This window comes from Carassius auratus, chromosome 32 (assembly GCF_003368295.1).
Source record: "Carassius auratus strain Wakin chromosome 32, ASM336829v1, whole genome shotgun sequence".
Taxonomy (NCBI): Eukaryota; Metazoa; Chordata; class Actinopteri; order Cypriniformes; family Cyprinidae; genus Carassius; species Carassius auratus.
The window spans coordinates 33614921-33638792 of NC_039274.1; the positions used below are offsets into that span (position 1 = coordinate 33614921).

At 35.5% G+C, this 23872-nt stretch overlaps 1 protein-coding gene across 2 annotated transcripts in view; it reads left to right on the top strand.

The window, feature by feature from the left end:
- Positions 1-23872, top strand: part of LOC113052260 (dedicator of cytokinesis protein 11) — a 65853-nt gene that overhangs the window by 34745 nt on the left and 7236 nt on the right. For both annotated transcript variants that reach the window (XM_026216676.1, XM_026216675.1), the window contains 21 exons: positions 1070-1251; positions 4448-4561; positions 5141-5201; positions 5294-5382; positions 6279-6393; positions 7524-7590; positions 9267-9314; positions 9517-9659; positions 10526-10641; positions 10760-10897; positions 11146-11328; positions 12067-12180; positions 13129-13344; positions 15945-16002; positions 16984-17090; positions 17200-17322; positions 19008-19121; positions 19766-19912; positions 20189-20399; positions 22076-22266; positions 22977-23074. In XM_026216676.1, coding sequence (XP_026072461.1) covers positions 1070-1251; positions 4448-4561; positions 5141-5201; positions 5294-5382; positions 6279-6393; positions 7524-7590; positions 9267-9314; positions 9517-9659; positions 10526-10641; positions 10760-10897; positions 11146-11328; positions 12067-12180; positions 13129-13344; positions 15945-16002; positions 16984-17090; positions 17200-17322; positions 19008-19121; positions 19766-19912; positions 20189-20399; positions 22076-22266; positions 22977-23074 — 2635 coding nt within the window. The remainder of the gene's footprint in view (positions 1-1069; positions 1252-4447; positions 4562-5140; positions 5202-5293; positions 5383-6278; positions 6394-7523; positions 7591-9266; positions 9315-9516; positions 9660-10525; positions 10642-10759; positions 10898-11145; positions 11329-12066; positions 12181-13128; positions 13345-15944; positions 16003-16983; positions 17091-17199; positions 17323-19007; positions 19122-19765; positions 19913-20188; positions 20400-22075; positions 22267-22976; positions 23075-23872) is intronic.

The following is a 23872-nucleotide window of genomic DNA, read 5'->3' on the forward strand; positions in this document are numbered from 1 at the left end:
GACAATTTGAGGAAATTTGGCTGTTCTGTTTCCAATTCAGAATATAGGGAATATAAAAGATCTTAAAAAAAAAAAAAAAAAAAAACTTTTATCATTTACTCATTACATTTACCGAATTGCTTACTTTCTTGTGTGGAACAAAAAATTAATATATTTAAGTAGCATTTTTTAATTCAATAAGGATTCACAGTGACTAAATCTCCAAAACTGACGCTGTAGACAAACACTACCACTCAAAAATGTAAGGATTTCCATAGAAGTCTCATGCTTACCAGTGTTGCTTTAATTTGATCGTAGATACAGCAAAAACTGTAATATTTCGTAACGTTTTCTGTCATCTTTGTGAGGAACAGACTTAAAATCTTCTCCTTTTCTGAAGCTAAATCACGAAATCAGTTAATTGAATTCCTTTAGTCCTATTTGAAAACGAACCTGCTCAAAAGAATGGTTGGTTCTCTGACCCACTTGTCACTGTGTTAAGATTCTTCAAACATTCTCCTTTTGTGTTCCACGGAATCAATAACAGCATGCATGTATAAAGCAACTTAAGAGTCAAAATAGACTGAATTTTCAGTTGTAGGTGAACAGCTACTTGTCATTAGAGGATGAATATTTTCATCAAGACTTTGGTTTTATTGCTAAAGAAGGCTATTTATAATTGCGTGGCCTATTTCCAATAAAAAAAAATGCTTTCACTATAAGCACAGGATTTTTCTGTCACTGGTTTCTGTTTCTGTTGATGTTTGGTGTCTGGAATGCAGTGGAGTCTGCTTCCCAAAAGCACTTGAGAGTTTTCAGCCATCAAACCCTAGACACTGTCTTTTCATCTGGATGCTTTTCACTATCACAGATAGTGTTACCTGTCACACCTGTATGTTAAGCACCATTTGCATATATGCATCTTTAAAAGTATTGCATCTTGAGGATGCATGAAATAAAGGTGTTGCTACTTAATTTTTAATAAAAGGCCACACGGATTACAATAATACTGCATAATGCTATAAATAATAATGAAAAAAGATATAAAACTAGTGTGGAACATTGCCGACCGTGAAATCATGTGTTTCAGATCAGAGTTTGGAGTACAGCCTGACAGAGGATTATTGCAAAAATCATTTCCTGGTGGGTCTGCTGCTGCGAGAGGTGGCCGATGGACTCCAGGGCTGCCCAGAGATCAGACAACTGGCTGTGGCTGCACTCAAGAACCTCATGATCAAACATGCCATGGACGACAGATACAATGCTTCTAAGGTGTTCAATAATTTCATAAACGTTCGTATTGTTTTAGAAAGGACCGGACATATCCCGTCCCTGCTGCTGCTGAATAGACGGTTTTGCATGCGCAACTTTACATAACTGTCATGTTAATAATGTTAATGTTAGTCTCCATAAGTCATAATTAGTATTGTTTACTAATAGCATTCAGGGGTTAAAGTTCTGTGGCACTGTGCTAGATTTCCAGAAAAATAATCCTACATTTAAATTTTTTTTAATCTTGTTGATTGATATCACTTTCGAGTAAACAAGTTCGCCTATCATACGTATGAGAGGAGCAGCTTTGACTCTCAACCAAACTAGCATTACTGGCCAATCAGATTGTTTTGCTCTTATAAACACATGCATAATAGTATCCAATTACAGAGGTGCAGCCCTGATGAATGGAGAAGCACGACAAAAAACTGAAAAAATTAAAAATCATCATTCTAAAAAAAAAACTATTAATCCATGTAATTCAACAACAACCATGCAAATAACAAACGATAATCCATGCAACTCCAGTTGATGAAACTGAAGCGAAACAATAGATATGTGTGAAAATTCTATTACCGTATTTTCCGGACTATAAGTCACACTTTTTTTTCATAGTTTGGCTGGTCCTGCGATTTATATTCTAGTGCGACTTATTTATCAAAATTAATTTGAAACGAACCGAAAGAAATTATATTAAAAATATTAACGTCTCCAGCCGCGAGAGGGCGCTCTATCTGCCAGAGATGCTGCTCAGTGCTCCTGTAGTCTACACTGAAGACATAGAGCGCCCTCTCGCGGCTGGAGACGGTAATGTTTTCTCTTGGTTCTTGGTTCTAAATAAATGCGACTTATAGTCCAGTGCGACTTATATGTTTTTTTTCCTCATCATGACGTATTTTTGGACTGATGCATACTCAGATGCAACTTGTAGTCCGAGAAATATGGTAACTTAAAGTTTTTTTGAAACATTTTTCATTCAGAACATTGTGAAGCATGGCATGAACTCCTTGTTAAACTCCCGGGAAATAATGCTGAAACTCATGTCACGAGTTTCACTTGGGACGTTTGTGTCGAGTGTGAACTTGTATGACAGTTGGCCAGAAGCAATGGTTTAGAAAAAGAGAAAAGAAAACATTGAGTTTGTTCCACAGAAGACACTTCTGGGTGAATACATGATGAGACATTTTTCAATGTTGGATGTGATGTAACTTTAACCCACACATATGACAGATGACAGACATTAAAGACTGCTCAAATCATGCCGCACTTTGAAGAGAGGTGTGCTATTATTTTCTAAGCCAACAAAATTGCTGATTTTGTCTAGCAGCAAAAAAAACAAGCAACCCTTAAAAAAAAAAGGGAAAAAAATGGAATTGGAGTTGTACCTAACACATCATGGTATCTCACATAGGCTTCTGAAAATGTAAAATCTTGTTTATTTGGATGTTTTGTGTATTCTAAACCCAAGTCAAGTAATGAAAAACCAGATTAAATTTAGATATTTATCAGGTATATTTTATTAATATATTAATTAATACAAAGCAGCACAAATAAGTGCAGTTAAACTTTTCTGTACAACATGCACAGGGATGCAGGAGTTTATTTGAGATGACCCCAATGCATAAGCAGGTCGCTGTTACTGAAATGTGTGTTATTTGCATTTTACCTTTTATCAAGGAGGGCGGCCGACAACAATGCAAAGAAATCCTTCAGTAATGTCTGTATCTTTGTCACCACTGTAAATAACTGCTGCACATTGTGTTTGCATTCATCTCTCACAGACGTCTGTCTGTTATGCAAATGCCAGATTCAGTGAGTCTAGATCGAAGTTCCAGATCGTTAGCACAGACATAGCTCTCGAGCTCCTGCTGCAATCGCATTTCTTGAGAAGTATCTATGATCTGTTTATGATCTGTTCTCAATTGTTTTTTACATGACTTAGTCACTACTGGTGCCTGAACCTCTGGGATAACCATGGGATAGTTTCCAGAAGACAGTGAACATTAGAAGCTAATATGGTTTGGTTTTTAGCCGATTCTGTATGAAACATGCTTAACTGTATGAGTACCATCATAAAAATGACAAGAATGACGTTCGTTTTCTAAAAACATATGTGACGGGTCATTCCTGGAATATTTCCCAAAATCTTAGAAGTTTAGTCTTTAGCCTAGTGGTTTTATTTAAATAGTTATTTTTAGTTATAGACCATTTTCTAATGTCCTTCAAGTAAACAGTGTTATTTCTCGTATAATTTAGAAAATATCTTTGAGAAAAAGGTTCATTTTAGTATTATTTATATAACATTATTTTGAATTATCTTTTATTTTTAATATTTTTTTATTTGCTTTTGAGATTTTCATTATTATTGAAAATGATATATTTATTTCGGTTTCCATTTAAGTGTATTTATTACTTAAACTTAGACAGGGAAGTCGTGGCCTAATGGTTAGAGGGTTGGACTCCCAATCGAAGGGTTGTGAGTTCTAGTCTCGGGCCGGACGGAATTGTGGGTGGGGGGAGTGCATGTACAGTTCTCTCTCCACCTTCAATACCACGACTTAGGTGCCCTTGAGCAAGGCATCGAACCCCCAACTGCTCCCCGGGCGCCGCAGCATAAATGGCTGCCCACTGCTCCGGGTGTGTGCTCACAGTGTGTGTGTGTGTGTTCACTGCTCTGTGTGTGTGCATTTCGGATGGGTTAAATGCAGAGCACAAATTCTGAGTATGGGTCACCATACTTGGCTGAATGTCACTTCACTTTCACTTTCAACTTAAATGTATTTATGTTGTCAAGTTAATTAAAATTTCCATTTTTGTTTAAGCTTTGTAAGGTAATTTCTTTTTAAATCTATTAGTTATATTTCATTTTATTCCAGCCTTTTTGAGTAAACAAAGAATATTTGTTATAGTTTTTATAGTGGACAGAAACAACACTGATAGAGGCTTGGGTTATTTTGACTTGGACCATTAATCAATTATCAGCCATTTAGCCAAAACCATACAAATATTTTTGAATTGTGTATTGTAGCAAAAAAAAAAAAAAAAAAGTTTATTTCTGCATTATTTAAAATCATGGAATATTTGATTTCATAAACGAAATATACACCGTAAAACAAACAGCTGCCGTCTTTGACTGGTGACCATTTTTTCTGCTACAGTGTTTCATAATCATCTGTTTCCGTTCATCTGATGACAGAACCAGCAAGCCCGCATTTGTCTGCTGTACCTGCCTCTCATTGAGCTACTGTACCAAAACCTGAGCCACATGAACAGCCCGGGGCAACTCTGCAGAAATGACCTCGGCCTCATGGTAAACATCCATTTCTCTCATATCTGGGATCTACAATGACTCGGTCTCCATCCGTTTTGTGAAATCAAGGTTTTATGAAATGCATATTGTTTAATCAATTGAAACACCACTGAAACTTCTTAAAAGTCAGTCCAAAAAGATTAGACAAATCTGAGGCATTTAGAAAATATTAACAGACATTAGATGAGATTTCATTGTTTTCTTAACCGAAATAGACTGTAGAGTTGAAAACAACTCCCATTCAACTTTGAAATGTCTATCTGATTCCTTTGCAATGGATATTTTGCATAATATTATTTTTAGTTGAACGTAATTTGAATCAGTCGAGAGAAAAAGAGTTCACAGATGGTTCACAGTTATTGTGTTTGTGTTAGCCGTTTGCTTTTGACAGCAGTGTGTTTATTTTGGGTGCGTGTGAGTTGTTTCAGTATTTACTGATACAGTTTACTTTTGCACTGTGTTAACTCAAGACATGCGAGTGCTACATCTAAATCCCATGGCCTGCTGTAAATGTTAACCTTGCAAGTTCTTGATCACCAGTCGGATAAGCATTGTTCCTGTTTTCCCATGCTCCTTTAGTACCGGGACGATTTGTCAGTGGACAGCCGCAGAAGCAGCACAATCATTGATAAGGAGCCTAGTGAGTATCAGAGTGTTTTGCCAACAGACGTTAAATGTAACAGACACACAGAATGTTTAAATTTGTCTGTGTTTGTGTTGTGTTTTTCACAGCCGGTGTCATTACCCAGAATGGACATGTTAGGAAAGGGGAGTCCAGAAGCTCCATGTATGGAGATCCTGGCACTTCAGACGTCAATGAGGTGAAACCGAGACAGCCATGATGTCACTATTGGTGGCCAGTGTTGGGGAACGTTAATTTTTAAAGTAACATGTCACAATATTGTTACTCAATATAAAAAAATAACAAATTCTATTACATGGTTACTTTTCTTAGTAATTAGCACAGTCAAATATTTGTTTCTCAGATATATATATATATACTCTACCATTCCAAAAATAATATATTTATTAACTGAGGATGCATTAAAGTGACAGTTAAATATTCCGCTTTTTAAAAAAAAGTTAATGTTTTGAACTTTATTCATTAAAGAATTTTCATGAAAATATTAATATATATATATTAAAATATTTTCAATAGTGATTGAAGTTCTTGAACACCAAATCAGCAAATTAGACTGATTTCTGAAAGATCATGTGACAATGAAAACTGGAATAATGATGCTTAAAATTCAGCTTTGCACCTCAGGATTAAAGTAGATTTTAAAATAAAAAAAAATAGAAAACAGTTTTTTTTAATTGTCATAAATTTCACAAAATTACTCTCTTTTTTTTATTTTATTTTTTTATTATTATAAAAAAAAATTGCAGCCTTGGTGAGCATTAAAACATCTTGCCGACCCCAAACTGTTGATCAGTAGTTCATAATGTATAAAATTATGTAATTTGCTTACTAGAATGTATATAATATTATTATATTTTGAAGTTTTCAATTGTTTGTCAGTTAATCAATTAAATATGCAGTAACATGCTTTAACACAATCAAACTCATTGTATTATTATCATATAAATTTAACAAATAATGCAAAAAAAAAAGAAAAGTTTTTGTTACACGTTTCCCCAACACTGCAGGTTACCTTATTTAGCATCACACAAATCATGCATCATTATTAATTTTTTCCCGTGCACTTCTGCTCAGTTACACAGGCGCAGTTCCACTATGAGCAATGTACCCACCACTGGCCGTTTGGGGCAGTATGAGATCAGAGGGCTGCTTCTGTGTTTCCTACATATTGTAAGAACTTTGTCAGATGGTAAGCACGCTTTAGTCTTTTGTTATCATCATAAAACACCATTAGAATTATAGTCACGATTGTAGCGTTACTTTCAGATCAGCTTTAATCGTATATCCACATGCTCTCTTCTCCAGCTTCACTATCATTCGTCCTTTTGCTAGCAACCACCAAGAATTTTCTTTGCAACCAGCCAAGCAACCAACTAATGCCCTAGAAACCACCCAGAATGACTTGGCAAGCAGCCACACACCCTAACAGCCCCAAAACGATGCCCTAGTCTCCAGTCAGACACCACTGACAAGAACCACATAATCAACCCCCCAAAGCATTGTGACATAGAAGCACTATACACATTTTCGCATAGTGCTGTATACAATACATTTTGTTTCAAATGCACATAAAAAGCATATTTTGACTAATTCTTAATTTTACCAGATCTGCTTGGATGAGAAAAATAAAATAAAATCTGTATACTGCACATGCAGAACAGGGCAGATTGTGAGCTGGGGCTGGCAGCTGTTGTTAAACTTTAAATGACAGGCGTTTCAATTCTGTGGAAATCTGTTGAGCGTTTGTTGGAGTTCTATGGGTGAACCGTTTATGCACTCTGAACTCTGATGACAGGTATAAGCCCCGCTCTTGGTTTTTTTTTCCCAGCCCCACACAGTTTGGATGACTCCCACGCCGGCTTACTGGCTCATTTGCAGAGTGATGCTTGATCTTGATTGGATGTCAGATGTGTGAGACACCTGAAATATGAATCAGGATTGAGAAACTCTGAATTTCAATGCTCAAAGAATACCTGGAATTATGCTTCACATTCAGAAATTCCCACTGAATGTATGCCTCTTTTTTTTTTCCTTTGCTGTAAAATAGCACTCACGAAGACTACAAACGTTATTATTGCTCTCTTTTCAGGTTCTCATTAGAGACATTTGTACAGCAAAAGAATAATCATTTAAAACAACTGAAATCCATCCCGGTAATCTATGAAATCGTTTGTTAATGGGTTATTGGTCATCAGTCAAAGAGCGTGGGAATCGGTTATCTGCGTGTCCTGAAATACTTGAGAATGTCACTGTGAAGAGGAAGAGTTGAGCTATATTGCATTAATGCTTTTGTTTCTGTTACTCAATGTGTTCATGTAGACACTCTGATGGGCTACTGGTCTAAAGTGAATCCACAAGACATCATGAACTTCCTCAGTCTGCTTGAGTGAGTGACATATTAAATTTCTCATGAGGTGTTATACTTGTTTGACAAGTGCTGACCTAATTATTCGTGTGTATCTAAATCTTGTGTAACTACACAATGGGACAGTTAAAAGATTTTTTTTTGTTTTTGAAACAAGTCTCTTATGCTCACCAAGGCTGCATTTATTTGATCAAATATACAGTAAAGACAGGAATAGTGTGCGACATTAGTACAATTGAAGATTCTTGTTTTCTGTTTTAATATTAAAAAATATATATATATAATTTATTGCTGTTAGGGTTGGGCGATATGACCAAAATCTTATTTCACAGAATGAGAAATTTTATTTCACAACAATGATATATATCTTGATATAGTTATTAAAAATAAGAAAAAGAATGCAAACACATAACATAACAAATAAACTTTTAATTTATTCAGCTACAGTAGGCTGTCCCTTTAAGACCAACAGCACGGATCCTTTTTACCTTTTTACTGATGTATTCACCCAACTGTTTACATTTATTTGACCATTCAAACACAATAAAAAACACAAAGAGATCAGTTTTCCCGATCGTATGCTGTCTGAAAGAGGGGCTTCCAGTGCGCGCATTTCGGCTGTGTGTCAGTCAGCGCGAGCAGAGTATTGAGTTTGTTTTCACTGCTTGTTGTTCTAAATAACTTTATTAAACATCATGCACGTCCCAAATTAAGCAGTACAGTGTTACACAGATATATTTGCATACACAAAATCGCCAGAATCTCTAATGATAGACACTTTATTCCACGGTAACGATATATACCATCATACTGCCCAGCCCTAATTGCTGCGATGCAAAACTGCATTTTCAGCAGTCATTTCCCAGTCTTCAGTTTCACATGATCCTTTAGAAATCATTCTAATATGCTGAATACGCATTTCTTCTTATCAATTTAGAAAAAAAATTAGCTGCTTGACATCCTTTTTTTTCTCCAGGTTTTAAATTTTAAAAGAAGAGTTGGTAACACTTTAGTATAGGGACCAATTCTCACTTTTAACTGGTTGCTTATTAGCATGCATATTACTAGCATATAGACTGTTTATTAGTACTCATAAAGCACATATCCTGCATGACTATCCTCTACATACCTAAACCTAATGACTACCTTTCTAACTATTTATAAGCACTAATAAGGAGTTTATTGAGACAAAAGTCATAGTTAATAGTTAATTAATAGCAAGAATTGGACCTTAAAATAAAGTTTGACCGAACAGTTTAAAGTTTAAAAGAACAGCATTTATTTCATATATATATATATATATATATATATATATATATATATATATATATATATATATATATATATATGAATATATGTATGAATATGGAAAACAATGTAACAATGTGAAAGTTTTTGCTTTCACTTCAAAACTATTTAATGAATATTTGCTCAAAAGTATTCATTTAAAAAAATGTTGTTGCTGAGAATGCAGTATACAGCTGTGTTGCTTTTATGAATTGCTTTCTGACAACATGTGAAATCCAGCTTGTGTAGCTGGAAGCAGCTGCATACTTGTGGAAAGTATCTGGAATTTTGGCCCTGAAAATTGGTTGAAAATATAAAATAATGTTCATCAGTGACTCCCATGACCCTCTGTTTAAATGATATTTATGGCTTTATATTGCATGCTAATCTTCATTCTTCTCTGTCTGTAGGATCTGCATAGTCCAGTTCCGTTATGTGGGCAAGCGAAACATCAGCCGGTACGCCTGATAGCGACTCAACAATGACAACATGTTTCCATTCGAGAATTAACCACATTCAGATCACTCATATTTACATGAACCTCAGCTATCATGCTATCGTATTATCAAAGCCAGATTTTTACATTTCATTACCCCCCAGTGCTTTCAAATAAGGAGTGATATTAAGTTTAGCATTGCTTTGTTTGTGTGTGTTGTTTAGAAGCCTGGAGCCCTGGGTGTCAAAGCTCTTCTCATCTGACAGGAAGTCTCAGACCATGCCAGTGCTGCGAGGTCGAGGAAGCCTAATGCAAGCAAAGCTGCAGCAGTTCAGCACTATGGACACCTCATTAACCCTGAACATGGGTAATCCGTGGATATATGTTATGCTATTCCCTTTCATACTGGGAAGATTTGCTACATGCTACATGATTTTCATGGCTTTTCTGATTCTATAATGATATATTATGCTATCCTACAAAACATAATGCACTGTAACATAGTGAGATGCAATGGACAAAATGAAACTGAAAAATGTTAACCTAATTCAATATATATAATAATAAAAACTTAATTTACCTTGAAACCTTACTCTAAATTCCATTGTCACAAGTCTCACTTTTTGTAACAGCAGTTTGGGATGTGTAAGATTTTAACATGTTTTTGAAATAAGTCTTAAGGTCACCAAGGCTGCATTATTTGATCAAAAATATAATATTGTGAAATATTATTATTACAATTTAAAATAACGGTTTTCTGTTTTGATATATAGTTTAAAATGTGTTTTATTCCAGTGATGGCAACTTTTTCAGCAGCAATTACTTCAGTCATCATCACATGAACCTTCACAAATTATTCTAATATGTAGATTTGCTGCTCAAGAATTTTTTATTTATTTAAACTATTATCATCGTCATCATCATCAATAATATTGAAAACAGTTCTGTTTTTGCTTTTGTGGAATTTTTATTTTTATCTTAATTATTTTAATTTTTTTTAAACCTTAGAATAAAAATATTTTGTAACTGTCAGTTTTGATCAATTTAATGCATCCCTTAAGGAATAATGTTATTATTATTATTAGTTTTTAAATCCATAAATAAGTTACACACTATAACTATAATCTTTAATTTCTCTTGGCTTAGGCCATCATTTTTTTTTTCTAAAATATAATCTTATGACTCACTTTGCATTGTGATTTTAGCTTGTATTTGTGTAATCTTGTATTTCAGCTGGAGGTCCTACAGAAGCCGAGACAAACCATCAGTCTTTGCTTGAGGGGAATATGTCGACGGAGGTCTGCCTCACTGTGCTGGATGTCCTCTCACTCTTCACTCAGAGCTTCAAGGTAATCACTGAAACTCAGTTATTCTTACCCTAGTGTTCATGATGAAGCAAAGCCTTTACTGTTGATAGGATACATTGATTCTTTCATAAACTGATGTGTTATTAATGGATCCTGACAGAATCAACTGCTGGACAGTGATGGTCACAATCCTCTGATGACGAAGGTCTTCAACACGTACCTCACTTTATTAAAAGTTGGACCATCAGAAACGGCAATCAAACACATCTTTGCCTCTCTGCGAGCCTTTATCATCAAGGTGAGATCAATGCATTTCTTATACAAAGCAACAGGTCTCTCAAAAAATGATAATTTACTCAACCTTCCCCACCTGAATGCTAAAGCAAAAGGTGCATTTTTAGCATACAGCTTCAGAATGAGAATTGTTTTCATTTTTGGTAAACTGTTGCTTTAAAGAATGACCACACAATCTTTAGTTTTCAAGATGTTCCTGAGTTTCCTTCCTTTGAACATTAACGTGTTTGTGTTTCGATCTATATATTTTAGTTCCAGGTTCCCCTTTTTAAAGGCCGTATAACTCTGTGTGGTTCGCTGTGTTATGAAGTCTTGAAGTGCTGTATGTCTAAACTGAGCGTCCTACGAGGGGAAGCGTCTGCCCTTCTTTACTTGCTCATGAGGAACAATTTTGAGTACACCAAGAGGAAAAGCTTCCTGCGCATGCACTTACAGGTATATAATAACAATCTCACACAGACGTCTCTGTTTGATCAGCCACCTAATTCATCTAAGAAAACTCTTATTTCACCTTACTGAGCTTGTACGTGTTTTTTGTTGTTGATTTTTGTTGACTCTGTCTTTTCCAACTGTCACACACAAGTTATGAGTCCCAACTGTGTTTTACTTGGAAAACAGTTTGTGCTTGCCAAATATAACCTTTCTGTTTTTTCATTTTCATTTGGGACATTACAAATCCTATCTTACTGTATGTCAGCACATGTATCGGCCCATTGTTTGACAGTTTCCTTGTCAACTGTTTTGCAACACTTTGCAGTAAAAGATCATTTGGAGTTGTTACATGGAACAGTAAACTAATGCTTAAAAATGAGGGCGAGGCTGCATGTTTGAAGACTACGAGGGTTTGATTAATGAGCTCGCACCTCTGAGCCCATAAAGAAGTGTTTTAATGGCTCTTAAAAACACATTACAGTTTTCGCTGCCAAAACCTTACCAGCATTGTATAAGTGGAAATTATTTGCTTGATAAAATATTTTTTAGCAGTTAAAGAATGAGAAATCTACTATCTCTGTTTGTTTATTTTTTTAAGGAACATAAATTTAAAATGCAATTGTAGTCATATTAACATTTTAAGGCAACATATATCAAAAGTCATTTTGCTCTTGTGTGACCCAAGAAAGTTTGTGGAGCGTTGCATTGATCAGTTGTCTTGGTTTCCTCTCTGACCATTAGATCATCATCACTGTGAGCCAGCTAATCGCTGATGTGGCGCTAACAGGCAGCTCACGTTTCCAGGAGTCTCTGTCCATCATCAACAACTTTGCCATCAGTGATAAAGTCATGAAGGTACAGTAGAAAATTCAAGCTGGAATCTGCATTTTTCACTAAGGGCCGTTCACAGGTGGTAAATATCCCCAACACTCTTTGAAAGCCAAAATAAAGCATCTTTTTCATAATTTATTAATACATGTAACACAAAACACATTTGCGGCATCCAGAACATCAGGGGTCCGATGCACTTTATAAACCTTGCCATGCATTTATCTAGATTTATGAAAAATAAACGGCCTGTAAGTATTAATACAGTTTCAAAGTAAATGGAGTTAAGGTTTAGGTATATAGCAGTCATTATACTTTGTTTCTATAGATGACAGTCATTATCGCAGAATAGACCATAGTCAGGTTAAATGGCATACTGAATTAAACAGATGAAAACGAGGCTGTGAGGGATAGACTTATGTTTTTTGGAAGGACATATCCTCAGCTGAACAATCATCAAGTTGTTAGACAACATCACAGTCCATTGAGCGCACTGTACTTTTTTCATTCCTGACAGAAACTAGATATGCTGCTACCCTGACTGAGGTCTATGAGAATGAAGCATTTCAGAGAGCCGTGTAATAAATGACAGATGTCAAGTTCTGAGGGCAGACATGCAAATTCTTTCAAAGCAAATGCAAAAAAACACAACCCCACAACAATTTCCCCACCACTTTTTAAAACAAAGCCATTAGCACACACAGAACAGGCCTGAAAGACTTTTGTGAAAGTTCAGCTCTGTTAAAAGCATACAGTGCAGTCTACGTGGCATTACACGCACATCATTCTTCTGAGAAAGCCGCAAGACATGGCATCAGAAAATTTTTGCTTTGATCAGGAATTTTTTAAATAGCATAGAGGAATGTGACTTGTGCTAATTTTTTTTTCCCGTGTATTTCTTAACATAACTATTTTTGCTTCTCTTCGAAAACATTTGTATACATTTTAAAAGCTGAACTCTATATCTCTCCCCAGACCACGACGTTTCCATCTGAAGTGAAGGGTCTGACGATGAGAATCCGTACGGTTTTGATGGCCACTGCCCAGATGCGTGAGCACAAAAAAGACCCAGAAATGCTGCTCGACCTTCAGTACAGTCTCGCCCGGTCGTACGCCAGCACTCCAGAACTCAGGCGGACATGGCTGGACAGCATGGCACGAGCACACAGCAAGAACGGAGACTTTTCGGAGGTATGTTATTTTGAGGGTTGTTTTTTTGTTGCAGGTGCATCGGAACGGCTCCACGTCGACTTGTTTGGGAAACAACACATTTTAAATAGCTGTTATGATGGCTGTAGGCAAATTTTAAGCCCCACCTCAACCTGAAGCTGTATTGAACCCTGACTATTATTCTGCACAGGTTACAGATCATATCAGCTCTATGGTGGCAATTTCAGAGGAAACACAAAATTTGTTTTTCAGATGTTTATCATAATGTCCTACATTGTTACATTCAGTTTTCAATTTAATACCGATAAAGTTGCATCAGTTAGCCAAAAATGAGTAGATAGATAGTTGCCGTATAGATGCATAAGTAAAAAAAAAAAATTTAATTGCTTTTTCTGGTTAATCTATAAATGGCACAATTGTTTTCAAAAGATTTGGTTAGTAGGATTATCTACATCTTTCATGTATTGTGCAGTTTCTTTTGCAATTTTTAGGTGTATTTTTCCTGCGAAGATGATTTCAGCTTTAGGGCACATATCCCTATATAGAAACAGAAAACTTGTTTTGTGTAAGTGTGATGAGTGGGGCGGGGCCGAGAGCCATGGGAACGGAGCAAGGCCGGTGGAGTAAATGGTAATGAGTGAGTCCCAGGGCTCTAGGCTCCGCCCACTCACCACAGTTAGATAATAGTGCCTTTTATATGGAGACCTGTTTCCGTCTCGTTTAAAAATAGCTAACAATTGAAACTTCATTTTTAATAATAAAACTTTGTCACAATTACCTCCTTTTATTTTGTACTCTAAGGAGGGAACAGGCTTTCCGTAGTGAAATAAACACCACCACATTGCACAGCATATGCATTGATTCCCGAGCACCCATGGGAAAACTCGAGATATTCTCTATTCATATTGGTGAAACAGATCTGGCAAACTATCCAGTACATATTTGTGTTTGAGATTATGTCTAGAGTGCATCAAAAGCTTATTATATCTATTTACAGTGGGGGTTTTTGTGAGAGTTTTGCGAGCTTGAATCCTCTCATTATGCTAAAAAAAGCATGAGATCGCTATAAAATAAGAGGAGGGACAGCTTTTTAGTGCTCTTTGTGTGCTTTTTGGGCTACGTATAATCCATTCAGCCACATACATGCTGCAAAGTTTATGGAATGACATCTGCATATAGTTATGCAGGATTCACACTCGAAAGAGCAATGAACAGGACACGAGTAGACGTGAAAATGTATGAGGCTAGAGCACACTCACTAATTTCTGAAGAGTCCTCAGTATTTAACTCTGGAACCGGCCCTGGATAAACTGTCTTTGAGCAGTTCATTATCAGTAGCTCATATTTTGGCATGGAGTTTTATGTGAATTTTTATGTTCAAAGTCGCTCTTTTTAAAACATCAGCGTCAATGTTTGATGTAATCGTCTTACAGTCTAAATGATCTAGTAATACATTTTATAAAATACATTTTATTTAAAATACTTTTACTTTTATAGACCACACTGAAAAGGCTGCTCTAGCAAAACGTTAAGTTTACTTTAAAGTTTTACGTTTTTCTGACACTCAGTCAACCAACTTTAGGTAAACAGAATCTTACAAGGGGACGATATATTTAGTGCATATCCTTTGTCTTTTGATGCATTTGATAAATGTTTGATTTTTATTTGAAACTGAAGTATTTTCACCTTTCCCCATTTGTGTTTTGTACCTCCTGTTTGGGGATTTCTTTACACAAAACTTAACATCACATAAACCAGTTATATTTTATGACCATCATTTCTGGAAACCACCTCCTGGTAGGATCTTTTAAACAATTTTTTGTCAGAGCACCTGTCACTGAACACTGGTCAATCCTTGATCGTTTAACAGCAGTCCACAAGAGACTTTCATTTCTGTTTACACATGATTCATGAATTATTTAACAATTGAGCTTAATCTGTTCCGTACTCTTCTGATATGTTTAGGTCAGCAGCACCATTTAATTTCTTCATGTAAATATATTCCCCACAGAATGAAAAACAGGAACTGAATTGGAGTAAAGGTCACTTCCTTGCCAGCATTCTCTTATGTTTTTTTTTTTTTTTGCTTACAGGGAATACATCCAACAATGGAAAATATTGCATAACAGTAGTTCCTTGTGCATTGGATCCCCTTAAACATAGAAATAGGCGTAGTTATTGGAATGGTTCGCTCAAAAATGTAAATTTGTTGAGTATTTATTCACTCAGAGGCCATCCAAGATGTAGATGAGTTTGTTTCATCATCAGAACAGATTTGGAGAAATGTAGCATTAAATCACTTAGTTACTGATGGACTGGTGTTTTGTGATTTGTGGATTATTGTGATGTTTTTATCAGCCGTTTGGACTCTCATTCTGACGGCACCCATGCACCGTAAGGTGAGCAACGGTCCCTAAAAAATCTGTTCTGATGAAGAAACAAACTCATCTTGGCTGGCCTGAGGGAGAGTACATTTTCAGCGACTTTACATTCTTGAGTGAACTATTCCTTTAAATCAGTTTGACATGGATGAGCTTAAGTTCATCTTAAGTTCATTGTGCGTGAGAATTGTTTTCTTAGTGATGTAACCTTTATTTTTCTTTGCTGTTGTATTTTCACAGGCTGCTATGTGTAACGTTCATGTTGCTGCATTGGTGGCTGAGTATTTGCACAGGAAAAGTAAGTTTGCAAAGGTTTCTTTACTTTCAACAATGGGTTTATGCTCATTTATTAGGAGCAAAGACTTTCTTCCTTAGATTGTGTGTTCTATACATCACTGATCGCTAAATCAGAATGCATGTCTGACCTAATATTACAATGATACATTAACTCTTGCTTCGTGTTTTCATTTATAAATGAACAACACAAAACAATAAATACCTGTGGCTCGTGTAATTTCCCTTATTTTCCCCATGCAAATAATGGTCCTGCTCAGGACAAACACTTTACTATCCTAGCCCTAATTTGTGGTGCACAATGCAAATGGCAATGCAAAGTCTCAAACAGTGCATCTTAAATATTGTGGAATGCATTTTAAACCTTTTTTTTTCTCTTCCGTTTTTATTTTAAATAAAGCATGCATTAACGGAAATCTTCACTGTGTTTGATCTTTTTTTTTTGTTAAACAGTTTTGCCATTTAAATAGCAAATGCATTTTGTTAAATGCTAGCAGAGGTTTGTGCCTCCCTAAATGTCTACAATGTAAAACTAAAAGGATGTCGCAGGCCCCACAAATTTGCATAACTAGAAACCAGAGATGAAAATGGTATCATCTAAAGGACTGCTGTATGTTTCTCAGAAGTCATGTGGTGCTAACAGTGATGCTGTTACTTTGTAATTCTAATCATCAGCTTTTCTTGAGTAATCTTTAATAATGAAATAGCTTGTGTACGTGGCCCCAAACTGTATTAGGATACACAAGAAAAAAGCGTGGAAATATAAAATTGTGCTACATTGCATTACATTTGATGCCTTTATTATTAAAGAAGCATGGCACAAGCACATTTTTCAAGTAAAAAATGAACTCTATTAGGTTTAAATGATAAACCAACTACTGTCTGTAGTTGTACGGTCTTGTGCTTTTGATTCATATGTGTTGGAAACAGTATAATAAGTGTTTTTGCTAGTCTTGTGTTAAGATTTTCTGTTATCTTGTTTCAGATCTGTTCCCAAGTGGACTGGCAGCTTTTAAGAAAATCACCCAGAACATCGACGAAGAAGGAGCGATGAAAGAAGACGCAGGGATGCAAGATGTTTACTACACTGAGGTAAACAACAACAGACAGATCGAACCCCATAAAAGACCCTAGCAGGAGTATGTTTGGCGAACGGGTCAAAAGAGGCATCTGTGAAACCTCGGTTGTACATGTGTGACAGGACGTCCTGGTTGAGCAGTTGGAGGTGTGTGTGGAGGGCCTATGGAAAGCCGAGAGGTTTGAGCTCATCACACACATTGCGAGACTCATCATTCCCATTTACGAGAAACGGCATGAGTTTGAGGTAAGAAAGACTGCCATGCAGATTCATTTTCCTTTAGCAAGTGCTAGTTGCCCAATTCTTTTCTTTCACAATGCTGTGACTATAATTCTTTGTGGCAGCTGCAGTTCTTTGAAGCTCTTACACAATAACTAAACTCTTAGAAAGCACAAGCGCACTCCGACCAGGCCTGAAAGGAATGAAAGTAGCTCAATCAGATGTCCGTATGGGTGGTGAGTCCGTTATCAGTCATTATGAAAAGAGCCATGATCTGTTTCACTTTCACTTCTCAGTAACTCAGTTCACGTCCTGTACGTGTTAAAGACCACATCTAGGAATCTAGGGAAGATTATTATTATTTTAGGATGATTTATATACTGTTACAGTATTTTATTAACTTTTTAGAAGTGTTTAAAGAAAAAGAAATTAATTTGTGTGAATTATTTTTTTTTTTTGTATCGTTATTATTATTATTTATTTGTTTTAAGCTATAATTGAGCTAGTAGCCACCCAGAGCACCATAGTAACCTCATAGCAATGCCTTGGCGAACACTTGCTAGCATTTGCACTGACATAAACCACGTTTGGTAAATGTAAAAATTAAATTAAATAAGAAACATGGTCCTCTGCCTTCTGTAGCCACTGTTTGAAAAGCCATTCATAAACAAACTCTTCTAAGATGGAAAATTTCCCACAGTGCCAACACCATCATTAAAAGTCTGACCTTTCCAGAAGTCTGTCTTCTGTTAAAACCGTTTCCTCCAACCGAAACGCATGCAAACCTGGACTTTGAAGCTCTTGAGTTATCTCACTCGATTAAACAGCAACAAAGTCGTGTCACTTTTATTGGATTGCTTTTTATGATATTTCTTAAAATAATTTTTTTTGTGTGTGATTTATTTATATTGGTGTTAATAAATGTAAAAAAAAAAACATCAGTTAGAAAAATGATCCATTTAATAAAGCAGCTAACAAATGTGAACAGATAAGAAAACCCGTGATTATTTTGTGCCTTTGCCTTATGCAAATAAATTACCACCTGCTCATCATTATTTAAACTGGTTTTTGTGTTTAATTAGATTATTTCTTCCATTTGACTTTCCATTTCAATTTTTTAAATGACACCCATAAATTATGAATGAATATTGTGTTGTTATAATATTGACAATGTGTTGACATATTTTTTTCCCAGTAATTTCCATACCTTTGTCATTGGATGTTTGAGTAAATGGCACCACAGTGTCGGACAGGAAGATTTATTGAAGAATACGTGTCATGAAAGAACATGCATGTTTTTTTTTTTTGCCTAAGCCAATTTACTCTGCTCTAATAAAGAGTCAGTTCAGAGGAAAACTGTTTGCAAGAGACTTTAGAATATGTACATTTGCTAACAAAGACATCAGCATCCTTATTAAAGTTTACACACTTTTAAGTTGACACACAGTTGTAGACACTCCTCACATCCGACCTGCCATTTCCTGCTCTTGTTCCTAGTCTTTCTTTAGTCATCTCGTTTTATGTCGAGAAATGTACTAAGTCAAGCAATCTGTTAAAGTTGCACTTTTCACTATTCATATTAAGCAAGCCAAAACTGACAGTTTTAAGCAAAAAATACTTTGACACCACATTTTACAGCACAGCACTGAAGACTGATGCATGAAAATGCCATGCTCTCACACATAACTGTTATTTCTCTCTTTCTCCTGTAGAAATTGAGGCGATTGTATGACACACTGCAGCGAGCTTATGCGAAGATATTAGAGGTGATGCAGTCTGGCCGGCGTCTGCTGGGAACTTACTTTAGAGTCGCCTTTTATGGACAGGTGGGTTCAACTGATAACATACTACAACATTTGACATGCATAGCTTTTACTTGCTTTTTTGTTACCACTTCCCAAAGTTACTTCTCCTTGTAAAAAATGTATATCATGTATCGCTTGTATGACTGATGTCAGACGTCAGTGTCTAGACATTGTCAGGCTTTTAGATTCATCTATTTTGGTTCATACCTTGATGGTTAAAATATGTTTCGAGAAGATAGCAAGTGTCCCATCAAGCACATGTTTTCACTGCCGTTCAAAAGTTTGGGGTAGGTGAAATTTTTAATGGTTTTGAAGGAAGCATGCATTTATTTGATCAGAAATACAGCAAAAACAGCCATATTTTGATGCAGTATATAACTATATTGTGGAATTTAATTGTGCAAGTTTTTCGTTGTAATATAATATAAAATGTAATTTATTTGTGTGATACAAGGCTGAATTTTCAGCATTAGTCCTGTCTTCAATGCCACATGATCCTTCAGAAATCATTCTAATGTTTATTTACTGCTCAAGAAACATTTCTTATTATCAGTGTTGAAAACGGTTGGCCTGCTTAATACTTTTGTGGAAACTGAGATACATTTGTCAGGATTCTTTGAAGAAAAGTCCTTTAAAAAATGACTTCATTTATTTTTGGATCTCAGAGCTTCTTTGAAGAAGAGGATGGGAAAGAATACATCTACAAAGAGCCAAAGCTAACAGGCCTGCCTGAAATTTCCCTTCGCCTGACAAGTCTCTACGGAGAAAAGTTTGGAGCAGAGAATGTCAAAATCATCCAAGACTCTAACAAAGTAAGAAGCCATAAGTTTCTGTTAAACTCTCCAGCTTCCTGTATTGTGCTCAGATGACCATGAACAGCAGCTCGTCTGAGTCATCGTGCAGGAAAGACTCGATTATGTTAAGAACAAACAAACAACTAGTGTGCCATCTTTGCATATTTTTGAGTATTTAAATTCAAAACTACTAGGCATTATCTCCCCCTCGCCTCCCCCAGTAAACTCTGAAATCTCACATTCTTTTCTATAAATTAAAGTAACCACACATAACCTTACTGATCTTACCCACAGGTTAACCAGAAAGATCTAGACCCAAAGTTTGCCTACATTCAGGTCACATATGTCAAGCCCTACTTTGATGAGAAAGAACTGGCTGAGAGGAAGACAGACTTTGAGAAGTGCCACAACATCCAGCGTTTCGTCTTCGAGACTCCGTACACACTAGGAGGAAAGAAACAAGGAGCGGTTGAGGAACAGTGCAAGCGGCGAACGGTACTTACCAGTAAGTAAGCAGGCAGCAGGAGATCTGGCATTACTCCCAGTACATCGTAATCTTTGAAATCTGAAGCATTTTTGCAACTCGTACATCAAATCTGCATTGTGTACATGTCCACTTCACCTTTTAATGCATAAAATATAACCGCAGACTCACTTAAGCATTGTTTATTAGTTACAAATATTGATCTCCATTTGGTATGAAATCAGTGTGCAGTTATATTTTTTTCTTTATTTATTGTGCCCCTTTAACTTGCACATCTAAAAGGTGTGTGTTTGTTTTATTATTTTATTGTTTAAAAGAGTAGTTCACCCAAAAATGAAACTTTTAAAAATATATATATTCTTCTCTCAGGCTGTCTAAGATGTAGATGAGTTTGTTTCTTCATGGGAACAGATTTGGAGAAATGTAGCAGTACATCACCAATGGATCCTCTGCAGTGAATGGGTGCCGTCAGAATGAGAGTTTAAACAGCTGATCCACACGACTCCAGTCCATCAATTAATCAAATGGCTGCATGTTTGTAGAAATCTAATTCATCATTAAGGTGTTTCTAACTTCAAACTGTTGCTTCTGGCCAAAAAAAGAGTCCATAATAAAGCTTCCTTCAAAGAAAATGTCCATCCTCTGTTTTCCTCTCGAATCAGAATAGACCGACATATTTGTTTAGGCTGGACCGTTTCCACAACAGTATCCACAACAGTGCATATTTCTGTCCCGATTCAGACGAGACGACTTTTTCACTTGAGAAAGCAATGTTATGAATACAGGGCTTGTATTTTTTTCCTGACGCAATGGTTTAAAAAAAAAAAAAAAAAGTTGTTGGTGAAGCATGCAGCTTTTTGCTTTATTAATTGATGGACTGGAGCTGTGCTGATTACTTGTGGATTATTGTGATGCTTTTATCAGCTGTTTAAACTCTCTTTCTGATTCTCGAACTGAACATCTTCTCCTTAATGTGATATATTTAAACACGTATCAGTCTTCAGAGAGTAAAAAAAAAAAATACAGTGAATCTGTGACTTGTGGTTCAGTGAAAATTGCTAAACTCTGAAGCATTGCTATGGTTACTGCTGTCAATAATAGCAATTTTAGAAGTGACTCATGCTTCATACACAGATGGAACGATCATTTATGGTATTTTTCACTTACGTTTATATTTAGCTGACGCTTTTATCGAAAGTGACTTACAACAGCTATATATATGTCAGAGGTTGCACGCCTCTGGAGCAAGTAGGGGTTAAGTGTCTTGCTCAGGGACACATTGGTGTCTCACAGTGGATTCGAAACATTTACATGCTAGTTGCAGCATCCATCTTCATAACCCAAAGAAAATGGCGTGCGTTTAATACTGTATAACGTCGGTTTAATAATTGATGAAACTAAGAAGAAAAAAGTTTTCCACTCACAATGGCAATAACATGATCCCCATGGGCCAAAACATGTCTATTTTGCAAACTGGCACGCACTTGTGTGACAACTTTTGTGAGTGACTACAAAATATCACTTAGATAATGACTGTTTTCAGCCGGCTTCTTCAAACAGCAGGTGTGTGTCAGTCAAAGATGAAACATTTGTAATGCCTCTATCAGATCATGATCATTGTCTTTTGTTTAAGTGATGTTTGTCAAAAGATTACTGTTTTGTTGACCGCGTGTGTTTTCATGTTGTTTTGTCTACAGCGGCCAGCTCATTTCCCTATGTAAAGAAGCGCATCGAGGTAGTGGGAGAAAAGCACATGGAGCTGAAACCGATTGATGTCGCAATAGATGAGATGAAAGAGAGGAGTGCTGAACTCATTACTCTCTGCTCTAATCAAAAGGTTGACATGATCAAACTTCAACTCAAACTCCAAGGATGTGTTAGTGTGCAGGTACTAATATGCATTACACACTCTGGACCTTTTACTTTTATACAGCAAGAAAGCATTAAATTGATCAAAAGTGATAGTAAAGAGATATATATTACAATAGATTTCCTTTTTGCAAATGAATGTTCTTTTGAACTTTCTTATCATCAGAGAATCCTGAGACTTGTATAAGCATAACAAAGCATAATTTTAGTATTTTTGTGATAATAATAATTTTAGTATTTTTGTGATAATAATAATTAGGATTTATTATCTACAGTGGGTTCATACATTATGGTAGTATTAGTATTCTTACTTAATTTTAAACTGGTCTAAATAAAAAAAGGAAAAATAGAGGTTTGTTTGTACTGTTACTTTTGAGGTTTTATTTAATTTCATTTTTAACACAATTTCATCACCCCCCACATTATCGTAAACTGCTCATTATAATGCAAGAAAACCATTTGCAGAATATTTTTAAATGTCTCCAGTCTTGACTTCAGTGATTTAAAGACACGCACATGATTAAACAGACAAAAATTACATACAAGCTAAATTTACTTTCATTCAAAGCAAAATTCCTGTTAGCCTATAACAGGAAAAAAATATATATATATATTTTTGGCAGTTTTGTTATAATGTGACCACATTTTGAGTATACTGAGCAGTGTTTTCATTAATGGTAATTTGAAGGCAATCATTTCATGAATTTTATACTGTTTTTGGGCTTTTAGGTGAATGCAGGTCCGATGGCCTATGCCCGAGCTTTCCTAGATGAATCTAAATCTGGTCAGTCCAGTAAGAAAGTAAAGGAGCTCAAGGAAATATTCAGGTATGTGCTGTTCAGATATGCAGGTATTACTTTTGCAGTTTGTTGAACTTAGAAAGGGAACAGATTACTATGTGGCTACATAACAAGGAAAGGTATGGTTTGGTTAAACAACAGTTACATGGAAACCAGCAAACAGACATAGATACATGGTTTCTGAATTAAGATGTATGTGAAAGATCGATACAAATATCTGTAATGTTTTCAGTGAGAATTGTCATAGTTATATATATATATATATATATATATATATATATATATATATATATATATATATATATATATATATATATATATATATATATATATATATATATATATATATATATATCTATACATACCATATATATATATATATATATATATATATATATATATATATATATATCTATACATACCATATATATATATATATATACATACCATATATATATTTAAAACTAGGCAAATTCTCACTGAAAAAGGCTCATCTGGTAAAGTCTTTAAGCTGCTTGAAAACTTTAATATCAAGAGAATAGTGACTCTACTAAAAATAGCTGAAGCTGAAGTTAGCAATGTAAAGAAGCAACCAACTGCAAGCCCTGTTTATTCAACATCATGTATCAACTTGCCATGCTGTAGGAATGTATTAGTTATCATACCAGGATATCTTATTTGGAATTTGTTTGTAGCACTCCCATTGAAATTTAAATAAAAGTTTTACTTTTTCCTAACACAGTTTGTTTATTTTATATTTTTCTCTATTTTTTTAAATACAAGTCCATTTTCCACCCTGTAAAATTTTCAACTTAAATCAGACAA